At 43.6% G+C, this 12,799-nt stretch overlaps 1 protein-coding gene across 19 annotated transcripts in view; it reads right to left on the reverse strand.

Annotated features, from left to right (window-relative positions):
- The window catches only part of MAGI2 (membrane associated guanylate kinase, WW and PDZ domain containing 2), a 615,277-nt gene that overhangs the window by 85,409 nt on the left and 517,069 nt on the right, over nt 1-12,799 (reverse strand). For 14 of the 19 annotated variants that reach the window (XM_083463919.1, XM_083463930.1, XM_083463934.1 and 11 more), the window contains 2 exons: nt 6,751-6,782; nt 4,709-4,898 (listed from right to left, as the gene is read on the reverse strand). In XM_083463919.1, the coding sequence (XP_083320045.1) occupies nt 4,709-4,898; nt 6,751-6,782 (222 nt within the window). The remainder of the gene's footprint in view (nt 1-4,708; nt 4,899-6,750; nt 6,783-12,799) is intronic. The other 5 variants (XM_083463931.1, XM_083463936.1, XM_083463925.1 and 2 more) reach the window with 1 other exon arrangement.

A 12,799-nucleotide genomic window follows, 5' to 3' on the forward strand; every position in this document is an offset into this window, starting at 1 on the left:
AAAATAACGGAGGGAGGGAAGTGAGGACGGGTGTAGCATCTCAAGCATGTTTTATGCAAAATAGAATGAAAAATAAAACCACTCTCCCCCAAACCCTCTTTTGCTCATTTAATATCACCTCTAGAATTTCCCTTAGTTTAGCAAGCAATACAGCTCATTTCACTACAAAGATGCATGTTCTGCTCTCACTGGGAAAAAGTATTGGAATCTAAGCAATATCAGCATTAAAAAATATGCTAATGATGACCATGGGCTGCTGAACTTATAACATTCTTCCACAGGACTATATGGGCAAGAGGAAACTTCCATTGGCCAACATTCAAGGAAATAATGCAGCAAGCCTTATAATGACCCTCCCATCTCCTCAGTATAAAGAGCACCTTGGGTTGCACCCTAAAGGGAAAATGAAGTCGAGGAAAGGAACGAAAAAGCCTCAGTGCATTCACTCAAGCTCAGGAGCACATTTCAAGAGAATCACTCAAATCAGACTGCACCCAATTGTTCATAGAATCATAGAGTTGGAAGAGACCACAAGGGCCATCGAGTCCAACCCCCTGCCAAGCAGGAAACACCATCAGAGCACTCCTGACATATGGTTGTCAAGCCTCTGCTTAAAGACCTCCAAAGTAGGAGACTCCACCACACTCCTTGGCAGCAAATTCCACTGTCAAACAGCTCTTACTGTCAGGAAGTTCTTCCTAATGTTTAGGTGGAATCTTCTTTCTTGTAGTTTGGATCCATTGCTCCGTGTCCGCTTCTCTGGAGCAGCAGAAAACAACCTTTCTCCCTCCTCTATGTGACATCCTTTTATATATTTGAACATGGCTATCATATCACCCCTTAATCTCCTCTTCTCCAGGCTAAACATGCCCAGCTCCCTTCTGCTGGTGCAAAGCCCTTTCTGCTAGCAGAAGGCTGTTCTGAAACTTTGCATAAGAGAGTTGCATGAGAAAAGGGTGCTCACATCCAAAGTGGAAATTTTGCTGGCGTAAGATGTTATGCAACATATTGGGCTAATTATTCCGCAGATCCCCTGCCAGTCTAATTGCTGCAGCATACCACGAACCGGTTGGGGTTTCAAATTGATGTTGAATGTTCCCCGGGGAACTTTTCTGTATTGTCTTGCTCAGGAAGCAAATTACACCCAATAAAACAGGCAATCTAGTTAATATATTAAGACAATATAACGCAGGCACAAGAAATCGAAACAATGTATTGTAGCAATGTGAAGAAGGGCATATGGTGGCGTAGTCTTAAGGCTTGCTTGGCCAATGGAACCCTTGATTAAGGCTTTCTGCAATGTTTGTGTTTGTTCTTAATGCTTCCTTCATTATTCAAGAACATAAAGCCCTGCTTGATCAGATCCATGGTCCATCTAGTCTAGCATTTTGTTCTCACAGGGGCTAACTAGATGCCTATGGGAAGCCTGTAAGCAGCACATGAGAACAATAACACACAACATTTTGATTTTTTTTGGTGCTAAACAGTTTGCTTCAAAACCATCTATGGCCATAATGGGGAATCTGTGGCCCTCCAGATGTTGCTGGACTATAGCTCCCACTATCCCTGACCATGCTGGCTGTGGCTGACGGGAGTTGGAGTCCAACGCTATAAGGAGGGTCAATGGTCTCCAGAGATAATTTGCTACTCATTCCTAAAATGAATCACAATCCACCCAAACAGTGACGTTAGTGTTATGAGCAGACTGACAAGAAGTCAGGTGTGTGAATTGCATAAATTTTAACGTAAGAGGTTAAGGTTGTTTCATTTCCAGATGAAGCAAAATTATATTGGCGAGCAGCCTCTGTAAGCTCACCAAAGTGTTGGTGCTGGCCTTTAAAGCCCTAAATGGCTTTGGTCCTGTAGACCTGAAGGAGCGTCTCCATCCCTGGACACAGAGGTCCAGTTCCAAAAGTCTTCTGGCGGTTCCCTCACTGCAAGATCTGAACTTACAGGGAACCAGTGGCGCCCACCCTGTGGAAAGCCCTACTATCAGATGTCAAACTGATTTGCCCCAGCCACTCTGTATGGCTTCCAACATAATAAAAACACAGCAAAACATCAAACATTGAAAACTTCCTGATACCAGGCTACCTTCAGATGTCTTCGGAAACTTGTGTAGTTGTTTATCTGTTTGACATCTGCTGGGAGGGCGTTCCACAGGGCAGTGGCCACTACTGAGAAGGCCCTCTGCCTGATTCTCTGTAATTTCACTTCTCTCAATGAGGAAACAGCCAAAAGACCCTCGGAACTGGGCCTCAGTGTCTGGGCTGAACGATGGGGGTGCAGATGTTCTTTCAGGTACACAGGAACATTTGGGATCCACTGTAACAGTTTTTAATATAGGCTACAAGGTTCAAAACTTAATTAACTTTTGCTTAACTTGAAGGTTTGAAATGACATTTAGGCCAAAATATGAATTAAATATGACCCTTACAAATTACTTGATATTAGGTAATCCTCTGAAAATATATTCTTTGTCCCAGGTTGAAGATTATAATCCAGGGGTCAGCAAATGTTTTCAGCAGCTGTCCACTGTCCCTCAGACCTTGTGGGGGACCGGACTATTTTTTGGGGGGGATGGGGGCAGAATGAACTAATTCCTATGCACCACAAATAACCCAGAGATACATTTTAAATAAAAGGACACATTCATGTAAAGACACGCTGATTCCCGGACCGTCCGCGGGCCAGATTTAGAAGGTGATTGGGCTGGATCTGGCCCCCAGGCCTTAATTTGCCTACCCATGTTATAATCTCTTCTACTGATTTATGCCTTCTTTAATTCTTTATCTCTCAAGCTTTTTTTTTACTAACCTGATAGAAGTTAATCTTTACTCTGCACTTTTCGACTCTGTCTATAGTAGTTTTATTCAAGAGCCTCCCTGCTGAATAACAAGTGCAAGACTCTGTGAAAATATTTCATTTACTGTTGAGCGACTCCCATATGGGGAGCAATTATTGGGAAAAGGACTGCCCTGTCTTTAAAGTGTTAGATCAAGTCAAGTATCTTTTAAGCAAAGATGCTGAGTTTCAAAAAGTGCTTGCTAATTACAGGTCCTCCCGTCACTCCTTCTGACAACCATTCCCAGAAGGGAGTTTGCTGGGGAATAACCTTTCAGCGCCACATCCACATTCTGCCACTAAAGCAATAGATGTACCAAGGGGAAAAGGCAAGTCAAAAATCAATCCAAGCTTGTTTTCCAAAAATGGGTTTGAATAGGGTCATTACTAATTCCATTCCAGGTTTCTTGGTCCACATTTGTAAACAGGCCCAAATGAAGGTAATTCTGAGAAACACCATGGCTGAAGCCTACAAAGATTACAGCTAATGTATTTACTGTAATGTTGGGAGACTCTCTTGTACAGTAGTGTAAAGGTAAAGGTAAAGGGACCCCTGACCATTAGGTCCAGTCGTGACCGACTCTGGGGTTGCAGTGCTCATCTCGCTTTATTGGCTGAGGCAGCCGGCGTACAGCTTCCAGGTCATGTGGCCAGCATGACTAAGCCGCTTCTGGCGAACCAGAGCAGCGCACGGAAACACCGTTTACCTTCCTGCTGGAGCGGTACCTACTTATCTACTTGCACTTTGACATGCTTTCGAACCGCTAGGTTGGCAGGAGCAGGGACCAAGCAACAGGAGCTCACCCCGTTGCGGGGATCCGAACCGCCGACTTTCTGATCGGCAAGTCCTAGGCTCTGTGGCTTAACCCACAGCGCCACCCGCATCCCGTACAGTAGTGTAGTGTTGTGTAATGCAGTGTCCAAGGAAGCTGTGCGCTTCCTTATAGGAGGCAAACACCAGGAGCCTTAAGTATGAACGAGACTATGAGTACATTCAGGCATAACACTAAGCCACAGTTTAGCACTATGTCTAAATAATGCTCTCTCTCTCTCTCTCTCTCTCTCTCTCTCTCTCTCTCTTTCTCTCTCTCTCTCTCTCTCTCTCTCACACACACACACACACACACACATAAAGGAGTGAGAATATGACTTCCCATTCTAGCAGAAAGCTCTTTGTATGCATGGGCCTCTCTTTTGCACCCACAAAGCTCCCCCATCCACAAGAACTTCCTTATTTGCTCATTTCTTTCATCCTGACTCAGCCATTGTTTCATCTAATTTGGTCCTGGGAGACCAGAAGCTATAAATATGACACCCTACTGTAAGATGCCGGAAGACACTTTATAATATCCATAAAACGTGTGGGTCTTATTTTCAATACAGCATTCTGATAGGACTGCAAATACACCAGGGAAAATAGATGTAACTTTTCAAGCGCTTTCATTGTGAAATATAGCAAAGGTTGCATTGTAAAAATAACTTGACATTCATTGTTCTGCATTGTTGGGCGGGAGAGTCAGAGCAGGTAACCTAAACAAAATGCCAATTTACACGCAAGCAAATGATTACAGGCACCAACCAAAAGCAGTTATGGCTTTTGAAGAGCTCCTGTCTATTTATATTGCAATTAATCAGTAGAGACATAGACGGAAGACACTCTCAAATGGAGGCAAATTTAGGATAAATGTATGAAGGCACTCGTGGCAGTGGTTTTTTTTTGGTAATATCTACACTAATTGGATTCATTATTTGGTTTGTTTTGAGTTATGGCAAGCAGTGCCACTGTGCCAGCTTTGGAACGTGTATAAGGCAATGTTTAAAGTTTCCGAGTGCTCTGCGGAGGGGGACCATATTTGTCACTTACGCCTACTTTCATAAATAGCTCGTGATTTCTCATACAGCTCATATGGGTCAGGTTTCCTTGGGTCAAAGGCCTCTGTTGAATCAGGAAAAGAACTCCTGTGAAGGGCAGGTGGAAAGGGGATGTTCTGTGGGATAGCTGGAGCAGATAAACTTGTCTGCGGACTGCCTTGATTCTCCCATCGTTCCATCATCTATAATAAATAACAGACAGCAGAAAACAAAGGTTTAGACTGAACACCTGCAGGCGAGGGCGACGTCTTGTTTATACAAAACTGTACAATGCCCACACGGTTCATAGCTTGCATTCTGTACCTACTCAGAAATCAGCCCCATTGGGTTTCACGGGCTCACGCTCAAGTACATATGTATAGGTTTGCAGCCTTGAGCATTTTATCAATAATGAATGTGATTATTACAAGGTAAAGCACGGTTTGTATTTTATCTTTGTCCTGTGGTCTCAGTCAGCAGATACCACAGCCATCAGCACTTTTTTAAAGAAGCGTGTTTTGCATCAGTGAGGATTTGGGCTGTGATTTGCTGAGGAATTTCATCTGTACCTGGCTCCCCATCTTTCCCTGCCCTCCCCATCAAGAGTCTCCAAAAACAGGATTTGATGTATTTGCAGAGTACATGGCAGCTAGTACTATGTAAAACAGGAGTGGGGAAGCTTTTCTATCATGAGGGCCACATTCCTCAGTGAAGAATATAAATAATTTTACTCCTTTTGCCATTTCCGTTATTCCCTTCGAGAGAAATACAGCAGAAATATGTTGCGTTCACCTTATGAAAAGCAGCTAAACTATTGACTGTTGAATATTCTATAGGAGGCCTGTGCTTAGTTGACACATCAGAAATGCTTGGAGGTCTTTGTCAACATGTTGAAGACAGGGATGGAACCGCTGCCAGCTGATAGGCTTTTATTTCTCATTCTCTCTCTCGTTCTGCGTCCCTTTCCCCAAGAGTGGCCAGTGTGGTGGGGCAGAGCCACAAACTGCCCTCCTGACACCGCCATTGCTGCTATTTGGCCTCTGGCTGGCCTTAGCCCATGTCTGTTGCCTGGCCTTCAGAAGGTTGCCCAATAGGAGAACATGGCCCTTTGGCTGAAAATGGGGTTTCTGCCCTGAACCTCCTTGGCCCGAGTTTTCCCGCAGGTCTGAAATGTTGTTGCCTAGCTTAGATAACAAATACCTGCCTGCAGCCAGGCCACAAGGCAGCCAGGATCTAATATAATCTACTTACCTTTGGCTAATCCTATTGAGAAATGCTTTGTGAATTATGCTGAACAGACTGGTGGAAGCAAGGAGGATTAGATGTTAGGAAGAAATACTAATTAGCTAGCTGTTTTTGCAGAGAGTTTTGAAGCACAGGAAGCACGGTGGTTCCAGGTCAAAACACAGGAACAAAGGTTACAATATAATCCTAAGAATGCTGTTCCGTAGGTAATCCCCACTAAATTCAAAAAGGCTTACTTCCATGTTGTGACCACTCTGCAAACTTGCTTGAAATGAGGACGGTATAAAATCCTAAAGAGGTAAGATGTGCTGATTGATCTTAAGCATATGCTTTCAAAAGGAAGCCCCATCCAGTCCTATGGGGTTTCTTTCCAGGTGTTTATGGTTAGAAAGGCATTCTGATAAATAACCACATAATACACAATCCAGCTAAAGTAAATAGTATTGTTCTCAATCTTAAGTGATGTTAATTTGATGTTCCCACTCAGTAGCTATAATGGGAGGGAAATTTTCAGGGAAATTTTGTGGATGTGTTGGGAAGAGTAACAAGGCTTTGGGTCCTGAATAAACATGGCTGCCCCCAGCAGCACAAGCCTGGGAATCCTCTGTTTTAGAGGAGGGGGCCTCTGGTATCACAGGTGGCATCCCATTCATGGACCTCCCTCTTCACTGAGGGAATGGCACTTGGGCTATAGGACTGCCACTTGAAGCACCCAGTTAATTCTCTCCCACTGAAACTGAATGCACTCAAAAGCAATAACTATCACATAATCACATGTCATAATGCAAAGACTTTGAGAAGAAAACTTACAGGTTTTGGAGTCTTCCATGGTGAAAAGAATCCTAAAGAAAGGAAAAGAAAAGAAAACATCAGTGCATCTTTGTTTTATTTTTATTATGCAGACTGGACAACAATAGACCTCTTTCTTGTGTGTTCATATGTGTAATTTTTATTAATGTTGATGAGAGCATACAATAGTCCTTGACGGGAGATAGGAAGGGCCTAGGAGATTAATCTGAACATCCAAGGTCACCTTAACGTCTACTCAGTGGAGTCAAAAATACATTTGACATTATCTTTAGAAAGAGCATGGTCAGGCACAATTTTCCAAAATTCAATTCACTGCTTGCTCAAGTTGTACTGGGACCTAGAGTGTGGATTTAAAGGTACTCAGCAGAGTACCACTGAACACAGCTGACAACTCAGAATAGCTACAATACTTGACTATAACATATTACATTATACAGTGGTGCCCCGCAAGACGAATGCCTCACAAGACGGAAAACTCGCTAGACGAAAGAGTTTTCCGTTTTGGAGGTGCTTCACAAAACGAATCGCCTATGGGCTTGCTTCGCAAGATGAAAATGTCTTGCGAGTTCCTGTGGGTTTTTTCCCCTCCCCCCCTTTTCTAAGCCGCTAAGCCGCTTATCAGCTGATCCGATAAGCCGCTAAAAGCCACTAAAAGCCGCTAATAGCGCTAATCCGCTAATCCGTCAATGAGCTTGCTTCGCAAGACGAAAAAACCACTAGACGAAGAGAATCACAGAACGGATTCTTTTCGTCTTGCGAGGCACCACTGTATTTAAATTATGTTATCAAGCAACACTGCCAAATAAATCAAGGAATAAGTCATTTTTTTCTGCATAAATAATCCTGCAATTATTCCTTCCCCTAAGAAACTTCTTATCTTCTTATGAACACCAAAAACTTCAAACTCAACTTGTAGAAATATGGCTTGTTCATTGGAGAATGTAACGAGAAATATATTGATAATTAATATTGATATGAATATATCTAAATGTTTTAGGGAGGTTATAAAATGAATAAAGAAAAGACCTGTTGCTATTTTCTTCGGTAACAGAACACATTGAAAAACATTGCTTTATATGTGGCTTCTATGTTAAAAACAAGTTTCAGGCAGTAAGTACATGAAAAGTGGAAGGCTTTTTTCATGGAAAAGTGTCTGACTTTACGCATACTTATTTTTGAAGGTCCAGAAACATTTGCCCAAAGACTGTGGACTCAGCTATACGGCTGCAAATAAAACATTTTAAGGGTGTTTAAAGTGCAATATACAATGTGACACTAGATGACGATGGTGAGCCTTATGGAAAATTCAATGTACTTTTTAAAACGCTTTTTTAAAAAGAAGCATTTTCAGAATGTTTTTTTTATATAGCTATAGATTCCACCTACGTCCCCCCCCCCCCTTTTCAGGATTTGTGTTACTAGAAAACAATGCCTTGAAAAATTTAATTATTTCTAGTATGTTATGGGAACTATGACTTCGACTGGAAGTTTTGCTCCATTCACAGACAGTGTGCTCATTCCTGGAAGGAGAATTAAGTTCACCTAGGGGACCTTTCTGGGAGCAGCAGAAGCCCCCCCCCCCCCGTCTATGTAAGCGTGGTGTTGGGGATTTGTGTAGGAAAGCACCTTCTGTTCACAGAATGAAAAGTTAGGATCCAGGCCTCTGCTGTGATATTTAATCAATACACTGAAGATGTCTACACTTGATCTAAATGTTAAGAGTGAGAAGTTGGGCCTTGAAGCAAAACGGGACAGTGTGAAATCCTTCTACTGATGGTTCCTGTCAGGGAACTGCCATCGGAGCCAAGAGTGGAGGTAAGGCTCCCCGACTATGCAGGAGAAGGGACCAGTAGAGGGAGAGAGAACACTCCCTTTGGGGAAGGTAATCAGCGTGACACCGGGGAGGAAGGGGACCAGGGAAGGACTTCGGAGAGAGGGCTCCAAGACTCTTCCACAGAGACCAGCGGGGAGAGTCCAGGACCTCCGCTGGCTACGCCTACTCTGCGCAGAAAACTTCCGTGCAGGGAGGCTAGGTGGAGACTGGGCGTCAAGGAATTTTTATGTTGGAAGAAGTTCAGGAAACGCCCACTGACGGATTCTGCCAGTGACTGACACAGCCATGGAGAAAGGGCTGTCCAGCCAGGGAAAGGTTTAGCCAGGCAACGTTGCCTAGAGCTTCAGCACCCTTTACGCACGAGCAACCCCAATTCCCATTACAGTTCCCCTGACTTCACCCCATGCCCAGCCATCCAGCAGTCCATCAGCATTCCACACTCACTGAGCATGTGCAGTTCTTACTGGCCTGTTTTGAGTCCCCCACCCATTTTGGGTTTTCACTCCATTATGGATTGTTTGTGTGTGTGTGTGTGTGTGTGTGTGTGTGTGTATGTATGTGCAGACTCACAGCTACATTAAAATCTGACTTTCCCACCAATATTTGCGACCAGTTATATCTCCCATTCCTAGTGACATTTTAAAATAATTTCCCAGTGTAAGCCAGGAAATGACCTATCTAGACAATGAAATGTTTCTTTCTACTGTTTTTCCACCTATACTGTATTCTTCATCCTCCCTCCGTCCTCAGTCACTCAATATTCAATGTCACTGAGTATTTCTGGGACTGCTTGGGTATTTTTCCTTCCTTCTTTGGCTTTTTTTTTGGGGGGGGGGTAACTGATATTTCCTTTCTTGCCTGTTGGTGGTACCATTTTTGTTGCAGCTCTGTCATTATGGGATATGGGGTGACTGCCTAGGACCCACTCGGATGCTGTGTGGGATTCCATGATCCAAGAAAGGCTGATTATATGAATGTAAGAATAAATGAATGAATGAAGACTTGAACTGGAAACAGAGAGAATGATTTTATATCAAATATTCATTAACATTCTGTGGTATTTAAAAGAATGGCTAGACTAATGCTCATTGCTTGTAAAATGAAAATGTAATTATAAGAGTATTCTCATTCCATGGTGTGACGCTAACCTCAACAAGAGCATTCCAGAATCCATCAAATTCCATGACTCTGTTAGAGTGGGCCTTCTCAATAGGTACCCCACCCCTGTAGTGCAAAGTGGCCATGTTCAGCCCAAATCTCACCCAGGGAATGGAAGAGCATTGGTGATATACCATCAATTGAAACCACCATTCATCTCTATGATCAGATTGCTGGGGTAACTAGGATAGGGCTTCTATGATAAAACATGCTCACATGTCACCAATGGCAAGAGAGAACATCTTAATCACAATAAAGTTACCAACTGGGAGAGCAAATATGCTGTCTGGCAGCACCTATGATAACTGCCCATCAATGAATAAGACCCCACTCACTGTCTCCCTTGGTATACCAGGCAGTTTCATTCCTGTGGCAAACAGCCTTGAGTCTCTCCCAGCAGGAGATTCTGGAAAAATCCATTGGTGGATTCTGGCTGTGCACAGTGACCTTCAGTCATGTGTTATATCTCCTTTGGAGAGAGGTTCATCTCACAAGGAAACTCAGAGGATTCAGTAAAGCAATGTCACCCTTGGTTTTGGCTATATTAAACATCCATGTAGATCAGTCTGACCCTGTCCTTAGCAATTACTTCACAGGCCTTGGACCTGAAGCACTGGCCAAGAACCAATCATTCCTTACTGATTTGAAAGAGGGTGTTGCTCTGCTTCACAGGCTCCTCATAGCCCTGGAACCACCACAGCCTGACAGTGTGACTGTTATGTACTGAAGTTCTCACCCTGGGCCAGCAGGGGGATACTGTAGATAGTTATGCAAATGAAGGATCGAAAGTGACGTTCAGTGATTGGATAGTTTTTATGCAAAGGAAGGATCGAAAGTGACGTTCAGTGATTGGATAGTTTTAGAAAGTTGCTACAGTAATGTTGTACTGGAGCTCTATATAAGCAGGCTGACTGAGCCCTTCAGTTCTGTTCTGGCCTCTGAATAAAGAAGAGCTGTTTGAAGAATCGCTGTGTCGTCTGATATGTTCACCCACAACTTAACAGTGACCAGCCACTTTCTTCCTCCAACTTTCACTTTCAGTGTTTATTTTCAGAGTGAAAATGCCGTGTCCTAGCAGCAGAGACCAGGAAACAAAGCTGCCGAGCCGTTCTGTTCCATCTGGAACAGTTTTATTTGTTCTATAATTGTAACTGTTTTATCTGTATAATTGTTTATTACATTGTTATAATCCGCCCTGGGACTTTAAGATGAAGAGCGGGTAAAAAAACAAAACAAAAAAAAACACCCTTATAAATAAGTAAACAAAACAAAACAGTCCCTGTAGCTTCAGGGACTCAGCTCTGAAATGGCTGCATTTATCCTGATTCTCCACTTTTGGGATGTGTTTATAAGATACATTTGCATAACAGTTATGTACATTTCAATAGGGAAACACGAAGCTACAAATACTAGCAACTAAAGTGATTGTGTTTCCCACTATACCTGGGGGGCGTAGGACACCAGAAAGGTTGTGACGTTGAGGAGGACAGGATCAACAGCAGATAGACCCAGACACACTTTCAGCCCAGCAAGAAAAGCTCTACATGGCAGCCACCTCACAAACATCTAGCTAACCATGGAAGCTACAGCAGCAGGTGCTGTTGTGAGCTTTGCTGTACCTGCTGGTTTTACCATGTATAAGATTTTATCCTTTTACAGCCTATTTTTTTCTGTGTACAGTAATTGTTTTCCAGCTTCTCTTGCAAGCCACCCAGAAAAATTGTATTACTGAGCAAGAGAAAAATGTCAATAATAAATATAGTGGAGTAAAAATAAAATAAAAACAAATGGTTCAGTTCCACAGAGGTCAACGTCAAAACCCACACTGATCTTAATAGAGATAGACTCCACCCCAAATGGCATTTCTTGTTAATTGAATTAACAATTGCCACCTGAAGCACGAAGCTACTCTTCTTTTCAGTATTCAAAAATAGCCTCTGCAGGAGTGCCAAAGATAGAATGGGATGTTTTAATAAGTACATACAGTTAACTTTTCTGAAAACAGGCTGATTAAAAAGATGGGTAATGCAATTATATTGGGATGCGGGTGGCGCTGTGGGTTAAACCACAGAGCCTAGGACTTGCCGATCAGTAGGTCAGCGGTTCAATTCCCCGTGACGGGGTGAGCTTCCGTTGTTCGGTCCCTGCTCCTGCCAACCTAGCAGTTCGAAAGCATGTCAAAGTGCAAGTAGATAAATAGGTATCGCTACGGCGGGTAGGTAAACGGTGTTTTCGTGCGCTGCTCTGCTTTCACCAGAAGCGGCTTAGTCATGCTGGCCACATGACCTGGAAGCTGTACGCCGGCTCCCTCGGCCAATAAAGCGAGATGAGCACCACAACCCCAGTCAGCCATGACTGGACCTAATGGTCAGGGGTCCCTTTACCTTTAATGCAATTATACAGAGACAAGGTGGGGAGTGTCACTCTGTGAATTGCCCCTGCTCCATGTTCAGGATACTCCATTCCATACCCATGAGAACAACTGGTGGGGAGGGGTGGCGCCATGGACCTGGCCTCCCACCAGCAGTATTGCTGTCACGCTCTGAGATGGCACAGGGCAGGGAGGTGGTAAGGTGATCCCAAATCACTCCTGCCTCACTGCCACCCTGCCCCTGCCCCACCCTGGAACCCAGCAGTGCTGCCACTGCCCAGAGGCCAGGCAGAAGCTTCCTTCACTGGGCTATTTGGGAATTAGACCCTCTTAAGAGTGTTTTTAAACCCCCTTTTTTTCTACACCAGGGAAGCACACTGCCCTAACCATGCTGCTATTTCCTTCTCATTTCTCAGCTGTCAAAACTTAGCACCCAACTTCATTGTAAGTACATACGTGCAATGCTCTTTGGAAAAAGCTTTAGGCGCATCAACTACAAATAAAGCCTTGTGCAACTTAACCAGAATAATAAAGACAAGCGGGGGGTGGGGGGTGGGGATGTAGCTCGAACACTTGTCTTTGCATTCAGTTTAGCCCTTTGCGAAGGAAAAGGGCAAAGTCCAACTTTTAGTTGAACCCTAATCTAAGATGAAATCTTACAGCAAGTGAACAAATTACCTGGTCAC

Source organism: Podarcis liolepis (assembly GCF_965112155.1).
Source record: "Podarcis liolepis genome assembly, chromosome: 10".
Lineage (NCBI taxonomy): Eukaryota > Metazoa > Chordata > Lepidosauria > Squamata > Lacertidae > Podarcis > Podarcis liolepis.